The sequence below is a fragment of the Microtus pennsylvanicus genome, chromosome 8 (genome assembly GCF_037038515.1).
Source record: "Microtus pennsylvanicus isolate mMicPen1 chromosome 8, mMicPen1.hap1, whole genome shotgun sequence".
Lineage (NCBI taxonomy): Eukaryota > Metazoa > Chordata > Mammalia > Rodentia > Cricetidae > Microtus > Microtus pennsylvanicus.
This window is the reverse complement of record NC_134586.1, coordinates 55994850-56017345: the sequence shown is the minus strand read 5'-3', so window position 1 is coordinate 56017345 and position 22496 is coordinate 55994850. Positions and strand designations below refer to the sequence as shown.

General features: G+C 50.4%; 1 protein-coding gene across 1 annotated transcript in view; it reads left to right on the top strand.

Moving 5' to 3' along the window:
• Aldh1l1 (aldehyde dehydrogenase 1 family member L1) overlaps positions 1-22496 on the top strand; it is a 48426-nt gene that overhangs the window by 17587 nt on the left and 8343 nt on the right. Inside the window, exons 10-18 of the mRNA XM_075983519.1 lie at positions 1326-1473; positions 2284-2403; positions 4070-4197; positions 7252-7402; positions 8860-8930; positions 11243-11348; positions 13767-13854; positions 20899-20992; positions 22335-22434. Coding sequence (XP_075839634.1) covers positions 1326-1473; positions 2284-2403; positions 4070-4197; positions 7252-7402; positions 8860-8930; positions 11243-11348; positions 13767-13854; positions 20899-20992; positions 22335-22434 — 1006 coding nt within the window. The remainder of the gene's footprint in view (positions 1-1325; positions 1474-2283; positions 2404-4069; positions 4198-7251; positions 7403-8859; positions 8931-11242; positions 11349-13766; positions 13855-20898; positions 20993-22334; positions 22435-22496) is intronic.

The following is a 22496-nucleotide window of genomic DNA, read 5'->3' as shown; positions in this document are numbered from 1 at the left end:
TACCGATAAGCCACAGTCACGTGGCGATACATAGGTTAATAGAAATGGGTTAAATTAAGATGTAAGAATTAGCCAATAAGAAACTAGAGCTAACGGGCCAAGCAGTGATTTAATAAATACAACTTCTGGGTGGTATTTGGGGTGTAAGCTAGCCGGGCAGCCGGGACAGAACAAGGGCCCACTCTCCTTGCAACAACAGAGAGGTGAAGAAGACTATGTGTCATGAGAAGTGGGTCACATGTCAGATCCATTTTCTGGGTAACTGGTCACCCCCTAATCATGGTTTAAACTGACACCGCTTACTGCCTCCTGTGTTTTGGGTCAAAAGTTCTTATAGAAGAAAGGCTTATTTTGGGCTCTTGGTTCCAGAGGGATAATAGTCCGTGGTGCTTGCACAGAGGCATGGTGGCGGTGACAATGGAGGTCTCACATCTCAAACCACAAACAGGAAGCAGAGAAGGCTAGAGTCTTTTAAAACCTCAAAGCTTACATCCAGTGACACATCCCCTTTAGCAAAGCCACACCTCCTAGCCTTCCCAAATAGCTCCACCAACTGGGGACCAAGTATTCAGATGCCTGAGACTATTGGGACATCTCATTGAAACTACCACAAGTGTAGTTTATGTCAAATTGACAAAAAACAAACAAGCAGAAACTAACCAGCCACCTGTGGTGCTGGGTACGGTTGGTAGGTTTACAAGGCCTAAAGTAAATGGAGTCTCAGCCCACCCCAGCTGCATCCTGACCACGCCTTTTCTTTTGAAACTTTCTGCGCCACGTTGACTCCTTGTTGCTCACGTTCCCTAATGGTGTCGAACACCTCACCGGGTTTGTATCTGCCCCACGCTACTGCTCTGGTAAAATCCCTCTGGGCTTCAGCCTTCTGCTTTCCGAGGATTGGGTGTGGAAAGTTCTCTAAATATTCGGAGCCCAAGTCCTTTATCATATACTTGATTTGGACATAGTGTGTCCCAAACAATGGTCATTAATAATGTATTAGTTGTCAACTGTCATTCAGTGTGTTTGTTGTCTCATAGAGACACAACAAAATTTGAGAGAGGCTGTTCTGTTATGGTTTCTGCTTTGTGGATGATAAAATCGAAGACTCAGATGAGTCAGCCCTTTGTTCAACATCAATGATTGGTACCCGACGAGAGAGAGAGAGAGCTTGAAACCAAGGCCTCTGCACCCAGCGCCTGGGCCTGCACCCTAGTTCCAGGCTCATGAGCCCCACTAAGTGACTGTTCAGACCACGTCTACTTACATGGGATCCACAAGGGTCTGCTGAAGCTCCGCCCCGCTCTCCATCCTTCTCTTCCCCTCAGGCTGGTGGAGGAGGTGAAGGAGCTGTGTGATGGGCTGGAGTTAGAGAATGAAGATGTTTACATGGCTACCACCTTTAAGGACTTCGTCCAGCTCCTCGTGAGGAAGCTGAGAGGGGAGGACGAAGAGGACCAGTGTGTCGTTAACTACGTGAGTGCTGCCCTGGGCCTGGACTCCCCCTCCTGCTGCACCAGCCCTGGGGAACGTCTTCCGCAGAGTCTGTTGCTGTCCAGTGCACAAAGCGTAGGCAAATCCCACATCTCAAAGCCTAGAGGGGCTGGCGAGGTGAGGAGGGCAGGCGACCCTGTGCCTGTAGCTTGTGCAGAGTGAAGTGAGCCACAGCGGTGTGAATCCCTTTTTGAGAAAGATCTGAAACAGTCTCCCTTAGGGTAGCTGGGCAGTCTAGCAGCCCCAGAGGAGTGGGCTTCTGGGTGCTTTGTTCACCTGGTGATTTGTAACAACACCTGGGGAAGTACAGGTGGCCACAGTGGGTATCAGGTCACCCATAGGACAGTGGACAAACAGCCAGGGAACAGATTTCAGGATGGGGCTGGTGTCTGTGGGACTCCTGGGTTCAGAGTGGAGAAGTCAATCTGGTAGTGAAAGGCACCATGTCTGAGGGTGAAAGGGCCTTGCCACCCATAGCAAGCTACCACCCAGAACCCCACACACCTCTTCCAGTGTCACACGAGGACCAGGCAGAGGTGGCCTCCAGCCCTGACACTGCCCAAGTCGGTACCACTCAGTGGCCCCACTGTCTAGGAGCCTCAGCCTTCGCGTGGTCGGCTGTACATCCCTCTGTGCATCCCTCTGTGCGTCCCTCTGTATGTCTCTCTGTGAGTCTCTCTGTGAGTCCCTCTGTGTGTCCCTGGGCGTGTGCCTGTCACGGAAGCCTATGTGTGGGAAATCCGCCATAACCAAGCCTGTGTGTTATCCGCCGTAACCAAGCTTCTTTCCCAGGTGGAAAAGACAGTGAAGAAGCTGACTGTCCAGATGCCCTACCAACTCTTCATCGGGGGCGAGTTCGTGGATGCCGAGGGCTCCAAGACCTATGATACCGTCAACCCGACAGACGGAAGTGTGAGTGCAGGCCACAATCCGTCCTCCCCTCCCCCCCAAAGCTGTCTTCTAAGGGCACAGACCAGGGGTCTGTTCTTGGATATGTGTCTCTTTGTTACGGACGTGAAAGGTCCCAACCTAGACCACAGGAATGGAGGGGAGCAAAGCAATGAGGGGAGGGGTGAGAGGAGGCAGGAAAGCACTGAAGAACCAGAATATTCTTTAGAGACTGAGGATGTTTAAGAGCCACGGCTCCCCTCCATGCTGAAGCTGTCCCTCTTGCATGGAGGGCACCATCAGCAAAGTCTTCCTCAAATGTAACACTGGTTTTCTTTCTTTTTTTTATTGAGCTATATTTTTTTCCCACTCCCCTCTCCTTCTACCCTTTTACATGGTCTCCATGCGCCCAATTTACTCAGGAGATCTTGTCTTTTTCTACTTCCCATGTAGATTAGATTCATGTATGTCTCTCTTAGGGTCCTCATTCTTGTCTAGGTTCTCTGGGATTGTGAGTTGTAGGCTAGTTTTTCTTTGCTTTATGTCTAAAAGCCACCTATGAGTGAGTACATATGATATATGTCTTTCTGGATCTGGGTTACCTCACTCAATATGATGTTTTCTAGATCCATCCATTTGCTTGCAAATTTCATGATGTCATTATTTTTTTCTGCTGTGTAGTACTCCATTGTGTAAATGTATCACATTTTCCTTATCCATTCTTTGGTCAAGGGGCATTTAGGTTGTTTCCAGGTTCTGGCTATGACAAACAATGTTGCTATGAACATAGCTGAGCACATGTCCTTGTGGTATGATTGTGCATTCTTTGGGTATATACCCAAAAGTGGTATTGTTTGGTCTTGATGTAGGTTGTTTCCTAGTTTTCTGAGAAATTGCCACATTGACATCCAAAGGGGCTGTATCAGTTTGCACTCCCACCGGCAATGGAGGAAATATAACTCAGTGTTTGCCAGACATTCTTGACTGTGACTCTCTCATGTCATGACCCACTGCGTATGCTACACCACACAAAAGGCCACATACCCGAAGCTCTCCTTGATAAGACCCGACACAGGGATGACTTTCCATCTGCTGGTGCCCACTCAGTCCCACAGAAAATAGGGATCATTTGGGGGGAGTTGGCAAGTGAATCCCAAGGGGCAGATAGGATGGATGGTGCCCTCGGGATGCCAACCTTGCCAGTGTGACGTGGACAGGCCTCTGCCAGGCTCCAGGGCCTTGGGTGGGAACGGAAAAGCTGTTCATGGGCGCCTACGAGGAGATGTCGCCTCATCCTCCGCCCCGTCCTTCCGACTCCCCTTGGCTACTGCCACATCCCCCAGCACCTATCAGGAATGGAACTGGGACACGGATCCAGAATCCCTCTGAGTAGAAGCCTCTCTGGCTCAGCTCACTGCGCCAGCGGATCTCGGCTTCTGGTGTGAACAGCACCAGGCTGCTGGGGCTCCTCAGAAGCAGCTGGGTTGTCATCCCCTCTGGGCTCCGTGCAGATGTGAGAAGGATGTGCAGGGACCTCCTCAAGGCCCCACCCTCCTTTGCTGATTCCTCCCTAGCCACTAGGGCAGCACTTTCCCTCAGTGCCAGCCTACGTGGTGGGGACCCTGCCTCTGGGTAGCCCAGGATGAGGCGGGAGCCAGAAGAAGCTGTCATGTCTCTGTTATTTCCACAGGTCATCTGCCAGGTGTCCCTTGCCCAGGCGAGTGATGTTGACAAGGCAGTGGCGGCAGCGAAGGAAGCCTTTGAGAATGGACTGTGGGGGAAGATAAACGCACGTGACCGGGGCCGGCTCCTGTACAGGTGGGACCCGCCAGTGGGAAGTGGTCTGGGCACTGCAGCCTAAGGCTTAGGAGATGCCTTGTGGAAGAGGCAGGCGAGGTGTCCCCAGCTAGCTGTGACCTTAAAGGAGAGGTGCGGAGGGGAGGCTGCATTCCAGGGCAGCTACAGGCTGAGGTGCCTGAGAGGCACGGCTCAGATGTGGACCAGCAAGGACTGGGGCCTCCTGCCAGCCGAGGGCAACAAATGTGCAGGGTCCTGTCTGCCTCTCGCTGTTCTGCCTGGCTGCTACAGCTGGGACTGCCTGGTGCCAGCTCCTCTTTCAGGATTTTTTTAAATTGTTGTTATTATTGTAGTGTGTGGTGTTTGGTGTGTGTGCTGTTTGTGCATGCAATGTGCGTAGTGTTGTATGATATGTATGATATATAAGGTGTGTACTTGGTGTGGTGTGAGTGTGTATAGTGTACATGGTATGTGTGCTGTGTGTGTGATGTATATGGGGTGTATGGTATGTGTGCTGTATGTGGTGTGTGTGTATGTATGTGATGTGTGTGGTGTTGTATGATGTGTATGGTAATTGTAGTGTGTGTGTTGTGTGTGTAGTGTGTATGTATGTGATGTGTGGTGTTGTATGATGTGTATGATATTTGTTTGTTGGGTTGTATGTGTATGTAGTGGTATGATGTGTATGATATTTGCTTGTTGGGTTGTATGTGTATGCAGTGGTATGATATGTATGCTATTTGTTTGTTGGGTTGTACTGTGTGTGGTGTGTATGTGTGCATACTTGCACCACAGTGTGCACACGGAGGTCCGAGGTCAGCTTTCCAGAATCAGTTCTCTCCTACCATGGCTCCCAGAGATCAAAGCCAGGTTGCTGGTTTGCTCAGTAAAGGCCTTTAGACGCTCAGCCATCGTGCAGGCCACATCTTCCTCTTAATGCTCTTTAATAAGAGGAAGGGGCCTCTCTCTCCCTGCGGTGCCAGCTAAGTCTTGCTGGTCGTTTGACCTTGTGACCAAAGGATGCAAGTCTGAAGGAGCCTGAAGGAGCCTCGATGAAACCCTGGGCTCCTAGAGCCATGGGCCATGGTGTGGGGACTCAGGATCCCTCTTATTGATACAAAATATATCTGTCATTTCCAAAGGGACAAGAGGGCTAACAGGGGTGATCATGGGGAACATGCGTCCAGATTCCCCAGATTACATGTTCCAATGTAAATTTTTAAAAAATGTTTGTGTGTATGTGTGTGTTAGTGTCTTGCATGTTCCTGAGTGTGATGTGTTTGTGGGTGCAGGTCAGAGGGCAACCTCAAGTGTTAGGCCTGGTCTTCTGCCTTGCTTGAGACACGGTCTCTTGTTATTTTGTGGTTGCATATGCCAGGCTAGTTGGCTCCCGAGCTACTGGGAACTCTCCTGTTTCTGCCTCCCACCTCACCTCAGGCACGCCGGGATCCCACCTCACCTCAGGCATGCCGGGATCCCACCTCACCTCAGGCATGCCGGGATCTGAACTAAGGTCCTCATACTTGCACAAGTGATTTATGCACTGATCTCTTCATAAGGTTGTGCAGCTACATCACAACGGAAAGTCATAAACCGAGACATTTATAAAGGTACAGAAACAGAGTCAGACAGATAGCCCCGCCTTTATAAGCACATGCTGCTCTTGCAGAGACCCAAGTTCACTTCCCAGCACCCATATGGCAGCTCACAACCATCTGTAACTCTGATTCCAGGGATCTGGTGCCTTCTTCTGGCCTCTGACGGCACTGTACACACATGGTGCTTGCAGGCAAACATACTCATAAGATAAAAATAATTAAGTCTTACAAGAAAAAAAAAACCCACAGCAGTAGAAGCGACAGATGAAGGGGGGTATGGCAAAGGGGAAAATTTCTGTTGTAAGTCCCAGATGAAGAAGTCCTGAAGAAGCCATAGATTTTAGGGAAGAGTCAGCTAGTGACCCCATGGTTCCCAGACCGGGCAATGGTCACCAGCTGTGAGACACCCATACATCCTCGGGCTTTTAAGACCTGGAAGCATCCTCACTGAGGTGATCTGCTGCCGCCTGGTGGCCACTGTTATAATAACCCATGCTTCCTCATGGTAACAGTGCCAGCATTAAGAGGAAGCTTAGACTCCATCTCTAGCGATTCCTGCTGTGTGTGTGCTCAGTCTAGCCCAGCTGGGCAGGCCTGGGGCAGGCAGAACAATCCTTCTGGAGAAGCAGCTGCAGAGTAACCCCAGGCTTGATGTACTGCCTCTGGCCAAGGTCCTGAGGTCGAAGGCCTGGGTCACCTGAGTAACAGACAAAGCCAGTAGGAAGGGATAAGAAGCTGGAGCCCTGAAATGAACTTGGTGTAGGATCTCAGGGAGACCCTACCACACATAGACTGTGGCTTTGTCTGAGTGAAGAGGGTGACTGCAGGAAGATGTCAGCATCTTTGCCGGGAGCAACCGACTGTGCAGAAGGGGCAGGGTAGAAATTGCCCTACCAACTTTGGTCAGTGCCTCTGCCAGACTGAAGCCTTGTCAGTGAGGGGACACCATTATAAACCCCAGGATGCTCACAGTGGCCATCAGAAGCAGGGTATCCGGATGCTGATGAACACAGACTCACAATAGCCCGAAAGTCGCCTTTCCCACATGGATCTCCTGCTTATAGGAGCTCGGCCTCAGGGACATGACTGAGTTGAGCTGCCCGTCAGGTTGGATGTACTTTCTCTCTTTTGAAGCTATCAAAAACAGGAAGGATGGCCACTAAGGACAGTGGCCTCTTGGCTGTTAGCCACAGGCAGGTGACCACCTCTTCAGAGCAACTTCGTGGGGACATTGTAACAGTGTCAATCTATAGGGAAAGGAAAGGAAGGGGACAGAGGGTTTTAGTCTCACACCCATTCAAAAAGGTAGACCTTATTGTCCCATCTTACAGATGGGAAAGGTGAGTCCAGCTCGTCTGAATGACGGTTCTGGTAGTGGAGGGCAGAGTCCTCCACTCCATAAGAAATGGCACTGGAGAGCAGCTAAGATGGTGGCACGCCTAAGTCAGTCTCCCGCCCTTCTCTTGACGTCGGCCAGGTTGGCGGATCTCATGGAGCAGCACCAGGAAGAGCTAGCCACCATCGAGGCCCTGGACGCAGGCGCTGTCTACACGCTGGCTCTGAAGACGCACGTGGGCATGTCCATCCAGACGTTCCGCTACTTTGCTGGCTGGTGTGACAAAATCCAGGTGGGGTTTGGGCTCCCGTGTGTGCATGTGTGTATGTGCAGGCGGGTTCCAGGGGAGGCGGCAGGAAGGGCGGCGTCCTGCCAAGCACGCTGCCAAACAGCTACCATGGTGGCAGCTTACAGCAGGGGCAACTCACGATTCTGCAGATGAGAGCCCAGCAGGCTTGGCCAGTTTCGTGCCAGGGCCTCACAGTATGCCCAGCGTTCTGTCGCAGCAAGAAATACCTAGAGAGTCAACTTGTAAAATGAACGGGTAAATTCCGGCTCACAGTTTGGAAGGCCCCCATGCCCAGTCTGTTGACTCCGTGGCTCCTAGGACTGTCGGCACCCATGAGGCTACAAGAGTGAGTGACAGAGCAAGGAAGAGGGGGAGATGGGGTGTGGAGTTGACTAGCTCCTTGAAGGACACCCCCAAGATCTAACCTCCAGCAGCTAGGCCCCACTTCTTAAGAATTTCTCTACCTCCTAGCAGTGCCCTTTTGGGGAACAAGGGATTAGCATGCGGGTAATAAAATCCAGCTATGGCAAGTGCATGGGATGGCTGGGCCTCACCTTGAGGCTCCGAGGGAGGCTCAGGTGTTTCCAGGACCATTCAGGTGTTGCCAGTGTCCTGTTTTGGGGATTACAGGGCCTGTGTCTATGCTGGCTACAGGCAAGGGCCTCACCCCCTACTCCTGGCCTGCGGCCTCCATCTTCCAATGATGTCATCTGTGAGTTTTGGGTCTCTGCCACTGTCTTTTTTTTTAAGATTGATTGATTGATTTATTTATTATGTATATAACATTCTGCCTGCATATATGCCCGCATGCCAGAAGAGGGAACCAGATCTCATTACAGATGGTTGTGAGCCACCATATGGTTGCTGGGAATTGAACTCAGGACCTCTGGAAGAGCAGCCAGTGCTCTTAACTGCTGAGCCATCTCTCCAGCCCTCTGCCACTGTCTTATAACTGTGGAATGTGGTCCTAGGAGTTCCTGTGGAACCTACCTCCTGAAGTCCACTAGAAGACCCTGCACATACCTGTCTTGGGGTCAAGCACACCATCTTTGAAAGTTTCCCAGGGAGAGGAGGGCTCGGGGCTCTTCTCCCGCTAGGAGCTGAGAACTATGAAGCATGGTGACCACATGAGAGGTGGACTGCCAGCTACCACCCCCATTCTGTCTCCTGTGACTTCTCTGGAGCCACCTCTAACTGGGCCCCCTGGTTCTAGGGGCAAGCTGGCCTCCTCACCCTTTCTCTGCTCAGATATCAGCTTTCTGACCTGACGTGGAACTGTTGCTTTGCTCCTCTGGGTGTCCAGCCTGACGCCTCTGAACTCCTGCCATGTCCCTGTCAAGTATAAGCTAGCAGATCAGACTCTCTCATGGGAGAGTCAGTGCCCAAACAAGACCCTGGGGCTCCTGCAGGGACTGGCTGACCCCACCCCCACCCCGGTGACACTGCTGTGTTTCTTCTAGGGTGCCACCATCCCCATCAACCAGGCTAGACCCAACCGCAACCTGACCTTGACCAAGAAAGAACCTGTTGGGTGAGTGACAAGGCACAGTGACATAGAGTGACAAGGTGTGTTCTGGGATGCCACCTGCCAGCAGCTCGTAGTATCCCTGTATGTATCCCTACATGTCTAAAGTACCTGCTATGTCGGCACTTCTATGGTCACTGCCTTTTATTAAAATGTACAGTAACTGTCCATCTGAGCCATGACGGTAGATAGGGGGGCTATGTCTTGACCTCCACCATCAGTTTCCCTAGCCACGTGGCCACCTGCAAGCTGGAAGGCCGGGAGACAAGAGCCACTCTGTCTGAGAAGCTGGAAGGCTCAGAACAGGAGTCGCACATGGCTCAGCCCCCCAGCCTAGTGGATGCTGCCACCCACATTCAGGGAGCGGCTTCCCTCCTCAGTTCCCAGAGACTCCTCGAAGTGTGGCTTAGTCTCCTAAGTGTTTCTCGGTCCACTCAAATGGAGAGCCAAGGTTAACTATGGCAACGGTGCAGGGCTGAGCTCAGTAAGGCAAATGCAGAAGCAGACTGCAGAGGAACCTGGCCCTCAGCACCTCCTCTCACATGGGGAGGACCCCAGGCACAGAGGAAAAGAGAATGCATGGTGGGACACCTTGGCCATAGGTATTCAGAATCCTTGTGTCAGAAGCATGGGGAACATTCACGGGTGTATGGGGGACTTGGGAGCCTGCATATGGCTCTGTAGGAACAGGGGCTCTATCAAAAACTCACTGCCATGGTCTTAACACGTTCTCCTGAAGCCCGGAAGTGGGAGGAAAGGAAAAAGGAGGGAGGGAGGACTCAGATCCTGCAGGGCAGCTAGGATCACTGTGTGAGCCAAAGGTAAGAGGCCTCCCACCTAGAGTAGTCACTAAGAGTTGCCGTGGTCTGCATGGCTTAGACATTGACCTGACTTGGGTAACGGAATGAAGAAATGATAGCACACATACAGAAAGGCTGGGATTGGCGGGGCCTTGTGTCCTGATGGAGACATGCCAACAGCAGACCGGAAACTCAGTGTACTTATTTCATACATCTGAATTGAGGAGCCGGGTTTATGATATGCAGCCGAATAAGAAGGTGGGTTTTAGTTTATCTCAATGGGGGAAGGGGGAGGTCTCTGTAGGGGAGTGACCTCAGATGTGAGTGTCCTAGAGGGGGAAGCTATAATTGGCATTTGTGCACATACTGTTAACGTCTGTATGCAGATGAGGGGAAGGCTTTGCTGTTCCCATGGTAGAGGCACATGGCTGCTTGGTCCCATGGCTTCAGGCCTGTGACCACCCAGCATCATGGCAGAATCACATGGCACAGAAGGCTGCTCACCTCACGGCAGCCAGGGACCCTTCAGCACCTGGGGATACGTGAAATCCAAATTTGTGTGGCTGGTGGCTGCCGACAGCCTTCGGCATTTCTTACATAACCGTTACCGTGACCTCCATCTCTGTGGCTATGCCACATTTCCTTTGTGAGTCTGGGTGTGTGAGTTTGTGAAAGGGGGCATAATTCACCCTATGGCAGGGGGACTCTTCTGGCATTTCCCTTATTTGGGTCTCCTGGGATCCCACTTCTCTCCATAGCCACCATCCAGCAGCCTCTGTCACCCACCTAGACCCCCTATTATGCCAAGTGTCTGCTGGACAAAGGCATGCAGCCTCCTAACCCCCAGTGCCTTCTACCACTCCCAGGGTAATGTGCAGGCTCCCAGTTGACCCTGTTCCATGCGGGCTCTGGCTGACACCTACCATGCCTCCCTTGAGATGCCTCACAGCCAGCCTTCCCAGTGGCCTCTGCATGTGCTTTCTAAATTCCTGGGTCCAATTAAGAAGCCTCTTTTCTGGTCCCTTGATGGTAGTGATGGTGACACAGGAGCCCAGAGAGGCAGAGCCACACAGGAGTAAGCTGTGGCCAGCATGCCTGCTCCCTACCACACCCAAGTCACACTGGTCTGAGAGGCTCACACACCAAGCCAGAGCTTCTCAATGGCGACTGACCTCCCCAGACTTCCCACACAGACCCCATGTTTTCCTCTTGCTGGATTGGCCTCCAGCCTGACACTTGGAAGGACCATATCCCTGCTGGCCCACCTTATGCCATGTCCTCTCATGACCTGATCTGAGTGCACACCTGTGTCTGTTCCCTGTACCCGCACCCTGCTTCCCTTCCTCCCTGGACACTGACCTCACCCCAGCCAGTCCATACTGCAGCATCGGAGGAATGGGCTGCCTCAGCCGGGCCATTGCCTTTCCTGGAAATCCAGGCTTTGACAGCCACAGCTGGAGAGTCCACTCTGGGCAGCTTGGCTGAGGAGGGATAAATGCCCTTTGCTGTTGTTTGCAGGGTCTGTGGCATTGTCATCCCCTGGAACTATCCCTTGATGATGCTGTCCTGGAAGACCGCAGCCTGCTTGGCTGCTGGGAACACTGTGGTGATCAAGCCCGCCCAGGTAAGCACGTTCTGTACCAGCCTGTGGCCCATGAAGGTGATGGGGAGCTCACTCTGTCAGGAGATGGGACCCTTAGCCTACACTGCACTGCTGCTAGGAGCTGGCCCTTAAAGCCCAGCTTACCACAGATGGAGATATGTGTCAGGGATGGTACTAGATGTCAGAGCAAACTGCCCAGCTACTACTAATGGAGACCTGGAGACTGAGCTGGCACACGTCACTGCTCAGTGGGCAGAGGACAGAGTTTCTGCATCCACTCTGGATCTACACCCTGGATCTTGTTTTATGCCCCTTGCCTGTCCCGTGCTCAGAGCAGGCCAATGGTGCCAGTAAACTTGGTTCATGGTCTCTTTCTGGCTTCAGAAACCAGAAGCCCTAGAAGAAGGTAGTGTGGGCAAAGATGTTTAGGAACCTTCCAGCTAGGCTACGAATGGTAGGCCAGTAGAAGTGGGATTTCCTGGGCCACAGGTGCCCTCCACATGTATGACAACACGCCTAGCCTCAGTTTCATCTCCACACTGATAGCCATTCATCCACTGCTGCCTCCTGGAGGAACCGGACACCAGGTGCCATCCTTGGGGTGCCCAGTGGCCCTCCAGGTCTTTGAAGCCCACTGGCCTGGAGGGTAGCAGCATAAGAAAACACTGAAGATCCTAGACTGTGTGTGCCGGAGTCCGCTCTCCTCCAGCTTTTTTTCACTCATTGTTTTGATTTTTTATTTTTGTTTGGTTCCCTTTTGCTTCCCGTTTCTCAGGCTAAATATAGAGTTAGATTGAATTACAATAGTAATTGGACAGTTAAAATTCCCATTTGTATTTCATTTTTGGAAATATCGTTTCACAGTGGTTTGTTTAAGAAGATTGCACTAGGGTCAAAACAAACAAACAAACCTGCCCTCTGAAAATTAGACACCAGAGGACAAAAAGACGGCTGGACTTCGAGGTAGAGCAGCAGTTTTTAAAAATGCTTGCTGCTCTTCCAGGGGTCATGGGTTCACTTCCCAGCAACTACCTCAGGAAGATCCAGAGGCTCCTACACTTTCTTCTGGCCTCTGTCCCAAGTCTGTCTGTCTGTCTGTCTGTCTCTCTCATGCACACACACACACACACACACACACACAGAGAGAGAGAGTGAGAGAGAGAGAGAGAGAGAGAGAGAGAGAGAGAGAGAGAGAGAGAGAGAGAGTGTGTCTCCAGCTCAAGTGGGCGCTCACCTGGCTCTTCCTATTTTTTCTTTGCTTTTTTTTTAATTTACCTTTTATCAAGACTCCTTTTGCCCAGGCTAGTTTCTACATGCCATGTTGCTGAGGAAAATCTTCAGCTCCTCCTCTTTCCACTGCTGAGTGCTGGGATTCCAGGCATGGGCCAGCACACCCAGTTTCTCTGTACTGAGGATGGAGCCGTGAGCTTTGGACACCCTAGGCACGTCTTCCCCTTTCCACACAGGCCAGATCCCCAGCAATGCCTTCCCTTGGTTTTTTTTTCCCAAGTTAATTCTGTCTATATTTATTTCATGTGTATTATTTATTTACTTATTTTTGGTGTTGTTAAGACAGGATCTCTCTATGTAACCTGGCTAACATATTCAACAAATTAGCAATTTGCAGCACCAGCTTATTTAGGCTGATGAAAACCCTCCGAGGTAGACCTTGATTTCTGCTAAGGGTGTGGTGCTGTTGGCAGGTCAGGGTCCTTGTTTGGTTCAGGTCAGCCTCACCCTTAGGTAAACTCTGTCCTAAGAAAGGCCACTGACAAGGTCTGAGACCCTGGAGTCACAGCTCGTCACCCAGCCAGGGTCCTGTAGGGGATATGAAATGACCTGACCTTGACTGGAAGAACCACTGAACCAGCGGTGTACAGGAGCCAGAGCGAGGATGAATGTTAGGAACGGGAAGGGTTGGAAGCCAGCAGGGCAGCCAGAATTACAAAGCACAGAGAGCTGGTCACCAGGGCCCTGTGGCCATCCAGTTTCACAAGGGGCCTCCTCCATAGGTTGGTGCCTACAGTTTTCTGAGCAGAAGCTGGTCTCATGCTGAGGGGCTGCTGAGGGTCACCTTGCTGGAGGAGCTGAGCCCCTCTGGACGGGCTCCTAGCCTGTCCCTGACACTGCTGCTTCAGGCCTCAGTGTAAACACTCTGAGAAGAGACGATCTTGGGGTGGAAAGCGTCTGGGCCTGGCTGAGGAGCTGCTAGTAGGGGAGTGTAGCATGCTGGGAACTTACATCATTCCTGGGAGAGGTTGGGATGCTAGCTGGGTGGGCAGTGCCTATGGTTGGCCATGAGCATGGCCTCCCTATGGTCATCCTGCTGTTCTACTCACTGCTCCCCCTTCCTGCTCCTGGGAGAAAGACTATGAAGGGAGGCTGCACCCTACATCCAAACTATCCCACACTCAGACTTCCACCCTGTTCCTCCTTCAGGTGACCCCACTCACAGCCTTGAAGTTCGCAGAGCTGACACTCAAGGCCGGCATTCCCAAGGGCGTGGTCAACATCATCCCTGGATCAGGTAAGGACAGGGATATGGAAAGGGCTGGGGCTTAGAGCATCAAGGCACACACATGACCAGAGTGGTGTTGGGAGGGCGGGGATGACCCTGTGGTGGGAGGACATGCACTGAGGAGACACGGTGCCTGGAAGGGTCTTAACTTTCAGTACCTTCTTGGATGCTTTCTGTTTTGTTCTTGTCTACACTCTGGATTATCTGTGTGGCTAGGGAATTGTCTGCCCTTAGATATATAAGAGAATTCATCTAGGCTTAGAGCACTTGGGGATGCAATGTTACATTAGCTTCTTAGTTAATAGTCTAGTTTATAGACAAAATTGTATCACACAGATTCAAAACTTGTTGATAGGGTGTTGGAGCCCGTGTTGCTCCAACACAGATAATTATTTTCCCTAACTGAACTGAAACGGAGACACTAGAAATAATCAGACACAGCTTACACGGTCATGATGGAAGGGCATCTCAGGGTCTTTTCTCCTGACGACCTCCCGCATTTGTTCTCCAAACAACTTATATATGCATCACATCAGTTGAGCCCGAAAATACATTAGGCTGTCGGCTAGGTAACCAGGTGAATGGGCTCTAGTCACATCCGCATCTACCTGTATGCTAGCAGTCACACAGGCCATGAATAAGCATCTCTATAAGACATCCTCCAAATTACAAAGGAAGAAGCACCAAACATCCTGACCATTAGGTCACCAGCTTCAGCCAACACCTCTCCTCAGGCTATCTAAATTTATAACAGAAGAGAAAGGGTCCAACTAAATAAGAAAAGAGGAAGTAGGCTAGAGAGATGGCTCAGAGGTTAAGAACACTGACTGCTCTTCCAGAGGTCCCAAGTTCAATTCCCAGCAACCACAGGGTGGCTTACAACCATCTACAGTGAGATCTGGTGCCGTCTTCTGGCCTGTAGGCATACATGAAGGCAGAACACTGTACACATAAGACATAGATAAATCTTTTAAAAGATGCCTGATGGCAGAGATGTAGATGATATTCTTTTGTCCTTTTGTCTCCTTTTACTGTGATTTCCGTTGTCTTTCCCTGCAATCAGTACTGTCTACTTAAGGTGCCTATGATTCCATGACCTTTCTTGCCTGCACGTTTACTTTCAACCTGTTCACAGCTTTGAATCTTAAACACGCTCCATGGGACAGCATGTGTGAGCAAATCTAGGGGCTGTTGCTCTTTCTTTCAGTCTTGTATTCTTTAATTTTAAAAGAAAAAAAATGTTTTTATTTTACATGTATGAATGTTTATCTGAATGTATATTGTGCACCACATGTGTGCAGTGCCTGTAGAGGCCAGAAGAGGGTGTTGGATCCCCTGGGACTGGAATTACAGACAATTGTGAGCTGCCATGCAGGTGCCCAGAATCAAACCCAGGTCTTGTGAAAAGAAGCAAGTATTCTTAATTGCCGAACCATCTCTCCAACCCTGTTCTTTGCTTTTTGATAGATGGCTTTTGCATTTAATGTTATTTTGCTATAGTTAGATTTGACATTTTACCTTTTACTTTCTGTCTTCTCTCTTTACTCTCTGTCAGTATCTCTCTGACTGCTTTATTGAACCATGTCATATTTTAGTTTTTTATGTGGAATCTTGTTATGTTACTAAAGATTATATCAAACTCCTGAACTCAAGTAGTTCTCCTGCCTCAGCCTCTTGAGTGCTGGAACTATAGGTTTGAACATTGTACCTGACTGACATTTTAATTTTTTAAATAATAATTTTTTACAGTGTGTGTGTATATACATATAAGTAAAGACACACATATGTGTGTGTGTTTGTTAAACCTTTTCTTTAAGATTTTAAAAAATTAACACTTAGGCATTTATTTTTCGTTTTGTTTTGAGATAGGGTCTCACTTGTGTAGTCCTGGCTGCCTTGGAACTCACTGTTTAGACCAGGCTTGCCTGGAACTCATAGAGAATGCCTGACTCTGTCTCCTAAGTGCTAGTATTATTTTTTGATAATTTTCTGTGTGTATCAGTGTGTGGGTATGTGCATATGAGTACAGGTGACTGTGGAGGCCATAGGTATGGAATCTCCCTGTAGCTGTGGTTAATGGTGGTTGTGAGTCACCAGGCCTGGCTTCTGGGAACTGATTTGAGTCCTGTGTGAGAGAACACGTGATCTTATCTTAACCACTGAGCAATCTCTCTAGCCCATTGTGTTATTTGCTTCTCTGCTTAGAAGCTACTCTGTGAGTTATCATTTACTTCTTAATTCATGAAAATCTACTTTACTGACTCTGGGGAAACAGAAAATTCACCTGATGTAGCTCTTCGACTTCCTTTTGTATCACAGGCCAGCTCCCAGGACTGTACTCAGGGTGGCAAAAAGAATGCCTTCAGAGTATCTGGGACTTAAAAAAAAAAATCTTATCTGAGGGCTAGACTTTTCTATCCGAGGGTAAATAAGGAAGTACACATGCTTTCTGATGGTAAATTTCTCCTTTACTTCATCTTGAAAAATCTTTCTGAAGATCTCTGCCTCCACATAGTTGCATGCATACATCTCTCTACTACACAGCCACACGCCTCTAGACATAGTTACATCTATTTTCACACAGTTGCATTCTCCACACATTCTCCATATATTCTCCACACAGCTACACACCCTCACACTTCTTTGCACAGCCACATTTCTCTCCACACAGCCATGTACTTCTTCCTTCGCACACCTCTCTTCTGTACAGATACATCTTCTGTCTCTCTCTACCCACTCAGCTACACACTTCTCTCTCTCTGCACATTCAGCTACAGCTCCCTTTCAGCACACACACATACACACACACACACACACACACACACATATGCACGCACACACATATACACACACACCTCTTCTGTGCAGCTACATCTTCTGTCTCTCTCTAGCCACTCAGCTACACACTTCTCTCTGCACATTTAGCTACAGCTCCCTTTTAGCACACACACACACACATACACACACACCTCTTCTGTGCAGCTACATCTTCTGTCTCTCTCTACCCACTCAGCTACATGTCTTCACACTTCTCTCTCTCTGCACATTCATCTCCAGCTCCCTTTCAGCACACACACACACACACACACACACACACACGCATGCATGTGCACACACACATGCACACACATGTCTCAATTTCTCCTTTTACAGCAAAGCCTCTGGACAAATATGAATCACATTTTCGGCGTCACACAGCACTTCTTGAGCAAACAATAAGAAACAGAGCCAATACTGATCACACAGTTTCTCTGGGGAGGTCATGCTGACCGGGCCGTGAGTAAAGTAAACACGTAGCTCTGAGTGGACAGGGTTCCCAAAAAGAGAATGACATTGAAATGCAGGACTTAAGCAATGAATAGTTAATTGGCTGAACCTTGAGGTTAGGAGTATGGACAGAAGTCAGTTACTGTAAGGGGTTATGTCTACTAACGTTGCTTCATGCCTGACCCTGCATCAGCAATAAACACCTGGGAATCTGTCCTTGTGTATTCATCTCTAGGACAACCAGTTTGGTTTGAATTAGTTCTGAAGTCTAAAATTAGTTTCCTCTGTGACTGAGAATGCTGTTGCTTTCCTATGTCAGTCTGAGTAATAAAAAAATCCTAGTATTGTTTCTATATAGAAATTATACAGTTAAGCAGAAATCATCTTCCTGACCATCCACAGCTATATGTGTGACCAGTAGATGGAGTATATTCACAAGATAAACAAACAAGCAGTGGAAAAATACCCATAGCTGTTGTTGGGGAAGAAATGTTTTCATATATGAGAAAAATTACAGACAGAAGCAACCAGTCATTTACAGACAGTGACCCTGCCGTCTTTTCCAAGTGCAGCTCCTCATCGTAGGGTTATTCATCTGGTAGGTTGACCTGTTGAATACTAGTTGTCACCTGCTGTATACTCCCACACCTCTGGCACTTTTGTGCTGTTACCTTTTGTGTATATATATCTATGTATACATATATACTTACACACACATATATACATACCCACACATACACACACACACACACACACACACACGGATCATTAGTGCAGCGATGTGGCAACTAGCATAGCTATGGATATTTCTGTCTGTCATTTCATGTCTGATAATGTGAAGAGGGAGAACAGCTGCTGCAGGTCTTGTCTGCCCCCTCTTCTCTGCCATGGATCTGAGTCTGTCCACCATGCCTTTTCTCCTTTGCTTCCCCCGCTTCTGTTACTGGTGTCTGAACTGGCACATTTCTGTCTGCTTTAGGCACAACAATGAAACTTTCTGTGGTTGCTTTTAAATCACTTAAATGATGAAAGAGAAGTGGAATGTGCATCATACTGTTTGAATAACTGTATTCTTGGTTCCTGCCCCCACACCCACACCCCCATCACACCCGCACCCCCATCACACCCTACCCACCCCCCACCTCCATCACACCCCACCCCCATCACCCCACCCCATCACACCCCACCCCCATCACACCCCACCCCCGTAAATAAATTCAAACCACTGTCAGATACTGATTCTAACCATTACCTTCCTCTCTGAGAGCTTCCCTCAGCATTTTTCCGGCTTACCACAGACCTCTCAGTTGTCTGTGTAGTGATGTTCTTTTCCTCTATCTTTTAAAGACCTAGATGGCTTTGATAGGGTAAAACTGCTGGCTACAAATTGGGCTTTTTGCAGTCTGTTCAATATGGTCCCCCACTGACCTTCCTTGTGTTCCCCACCTGCCTTCCCCGTGTCCCCCACAGACCTTCCCTGTGTCCCCCACCTGCCTTCCCGTGTCCCCCACCTGCCTTCCCCGTGTCCCCCACCTGCCTTCCCGTGTCCCCCACCTGCCTTCCCGTGTCCCCTACCTGCCTTCCCCGTGTCCCCCCACCTGCCTTCCCGTGTCCCCCACCTGCCTTCCCATGTCCCCCACAGACCTTCCCCTTGCCCCCCCACCTGCCTTACCGTGTCCCCCACCTGCCTTACCGTGTCCCCCATCTGCCTTCCCTGTGTCCCCCACCTGCCTTCCCCGTGTCCCCCACCTGCCTTCCCCGTGTCCCCCACCTGCCTTCCCGTGTCCCCCACAGACCTTCCCCGTGTCCCCCACAGACCTTCCCCGTGTCCCCCCACCTGCCTTCCCCGTGTCCCCCACCTGCCTTCCCGTGTCCCCCACAGACCTTCCCCGTGTCCCCCACAGACCTTCCCCGTGTCCCCCACAGACCTTCCCCTTGCCCCCCCACCTGCCTTCCCGTGTCCCCCACCTGCCTTCCTGTGTCCCCCACCTGCCTTCCTCGTGTACCCCACCTGCCTTCCCGTGTCCCCCACCTGCCTTCCCGTGTCCCCCACCTGCCTTCCCCGTGTCCCCCACAGACCTTCCCCGTGTCCCCCACCTGCCTTCCCGTGTCCCCCACCTGCCTTCCCCGTGTCCCCCACTGACCTTCCCCGTGTCCCCCACCTGCCTTCCCGTGTCCCCCACCTGCCTTCCCGTGTCCCCCACGTACCTTCTCTCTCACTCCATGTGCCTCTGGCCTCTGGATTCTGATGCTACTGAAATCTGTGGGGTGGCACAAACTGTAGACTCTGTGCCTGCTAGGCTGAGCCAGGAAGTTTACTTTGAGTTTGAGATCACCCTGAGCTACACAGCAAGACCTTGTCAAAAGCAATGTTATTATTTCTTATGCTTGCTTGCTTTCTGTGTATCTGGGGAGGAATCTCTGCATATCTTTCGCCTGGTTTTTAGTGGATCATTTGTTTTCTTATTGTAGTATTTGATAATACTTTACATATTTTGGGTATGAGTCCTTTGGTCACATACACCTTTGCAAACATTTTCTCCCCTAAGTAGTGATTTAACAGGACTGTCAAAATGGAATTAACATTGAGATCAGCAACTCCCAGGTTCTCCTGAATATGCTTGCTGCATGGAGTGGCCAATTTACCATAGTAGAGCCCTAGGATTGGGGGCAGGGAGCAGGGGATTAAAAGCACCTTTTCAAAGGCATTGAATGTGAGAGGCCCTAAGCCATCCAAGCAGGAGGCTGAGTAGGCTAGGGATGATATATGGCCTAGACTCTGGGGAGTTTGGCAGGAGATGCGGATTTAGGAGGTAATGTGTCTAAGGGTGGCCTTTGGAAATCTGGCCATGCATGATCAGCTGAGGAAGCCCTGTAAATGGAGATGTGTGAGCCCAGAGCCAAGCTAGCCCTGGGTGTTTCAGTGTGGCAAGAATGGCCAAGACGGGGAGGGTCAGGAGCGAGAATGTGAGGGCAGCAACCATTGTCAAGAAAGAACCTGGGGGCTTGAGGGAGGGCTTTCTATTGATTCCGAGAAAAGGCATCTAGAGGGTAACCCACCCTTTGATCTCATGGAATCAAGGACTTGGCCATTGGTCAGGCTGAGGGGTAGGAAGGAGGGAGGTGTGGTGTGGGTCAGGCTGGAACTCAGCCGTGTAAGCAGAGGTGGCAAGACTCTAGGCCAGCAGCGTCCTAAAGGTGGGTCCGTGATGCTCCTCCATGGACCACACCCAGTGTTGACTCTGACAATTGAAAGCCACCAAGCTTAGGTGACCTCCAGTCACCCCTCATTCCCACACTCTATGCACAGCATGGTTTCTGGTACTGCCATAATGAGGTGCCGAACCTGGGGCTTGCTACAGCCCTGGGCACCGCAAGTCCAAAAGCAAGAGCTGGCAGGGCAGCATCCTCTGCTGCCTCTCTCCCTGCATAGGAGATGCCATTGTATCTGTTCCCCCACATGGTCAGCCCTTTGTGTACATCTGTATCCTGATTACCTCCCCATATAAGAACAACAGTCACATAGGGTAGGGTCCATCCTATGACTCCTTCAGAGACCCCGCCTCCACGGGCTCTCACATTCAGACGCTCGGGGGTTAGTACTTTAGAATTATCATTTGGAGGGACAGATATCAGTACATAGCAGGGCAAAGCCTCGTGAGCCCCATCATGGGGCACCATATAGACAACACAATATAGCACCCTCTGGTGGACGTGCGGGGAACAGGTTAACCGTGCCTTGCCCAGACCCCAGAGCCTACCTTGACTTGATCTATTCTACCACAGGCTCGCTGGTTGGCCAGAGACTCTCAGATCACCCTGATGTGAGGAAAATAGGGTTCACAGGTTCCACAGAGGTGGGAAAACACATCATGAAAAGGTAGGTGGGGTACAGGGAGGAGAGGTCTTCCAGGCTGTGGTGTCTGGGTATAGATGATGCATCCCATAAGCTGGATCCTGCTTCTTGGGTTTTGGTGATCATAGCTACCTCCAGCAGTCATGTTAAAACAGATGCTGAGTTTTCCACAAGCCCTTGAGAGGCCTTTGGGGCTGCTTAGTGGCGATCACACATCCCGGGGGGGTCTTGGTCCCATGTTACCTCCTATCCCAGTAGAAGTTAGCAGTCCTGACTTGAGGTTACATGAGCATGAACCAGACACCGATTTGAAAAACTCAACACACTAAAATGTACTTATTCATAACTTTTATATTGATTGCAAGCTGACCTGGCGATGTTTCTGGTAAGTTAGGTTAAATGCAATCCATTACAATTGGCTTTCTGTATCTGTGGCTTCCACATGGTGGATTCAAACAGCTGCAGGTTGGAAATATTTGAGAAAATCAACTTTGCCTACGCTGAATGTGTACAACCATTGTTAGAGTTTCCTAGCCAATGTGAGTATCCATAGCCTGCTTACGAGGTGTTAGACCTTGACATCCATGAGCTGTGGGAGCAGCTGAATGAGTGTAACTTCTGTGCGTATACCTGACTGTCCATTCAGAGTCTCGGCATGAGGGCGCTAGTATCCACGAGGCTCCCCTGAGTCCTCTGTGGGCAGTTCTGGGGCAGGGGAGCCCATACCCTTGGGTGATCCAGAACAAGACGACTTCTTCTCCCAGGTCATGCTTGGGGCCTGCTTGAGAGTGGTGGTATCACTCAAGTTTGAGTCTTGCCTGTGGACACATTGTCTGTGGTTCCCTGCATCTCTCTGCTTGGTTACTAAAACCCTGAGCTATCCCTCTTTGGCCACAGCTCCCCCAGTGGAGGGATGATTCTCTTTAGGGTCTACTCAGTCTGCATTCCCTGGAGCACCGGTTGTGTGTCAGGCACTGGGATGCCATAGGACCCAGACAGATGTATGCTCTTTGGAAGGCCTGCCTTCTCCCTGGTGGAGTTATTCATAAATTTGCAGTGGGACACAGCGGCCGGCAGACACAGGGAGGTGGGGGAAGTTTCCATGGGAGGATCAGAAAATGACCCTAAGAAGGGGACAGAGTGGAGCCGAGGGGGACACCAGTGAGTGTGAAGGGCCAGGACTGGCCTGGGTGTGAGGGGAATAGGAATGGCCCCCCTGGTTGGAGGTGAGAGTGGGTGGTGGGGAGAAGATGGGTCTGGTTTGCACTCTGGAGTCCAGCACAATTGGGGCTTGTCTTGTGCACCACCTACTAGCCCCTGTGGTCCAGGCCATGTGACACCAGCCCCCGCCCTCTGTTCCCTACAGCTGTGCCCTGAGTAATGTGAAGAAAGTCTCCCTGGAGCTGGGCGGGAAGTCACCCCTTATCATCTTTGCTGACTGTGACCTCAACAAGGCCGTGCAGATGGTGAGATAAGGCAGGGATGGAATAGGTGGGAGGAAGTGTGGGAGGCCCTGGGCCAGAGGCAG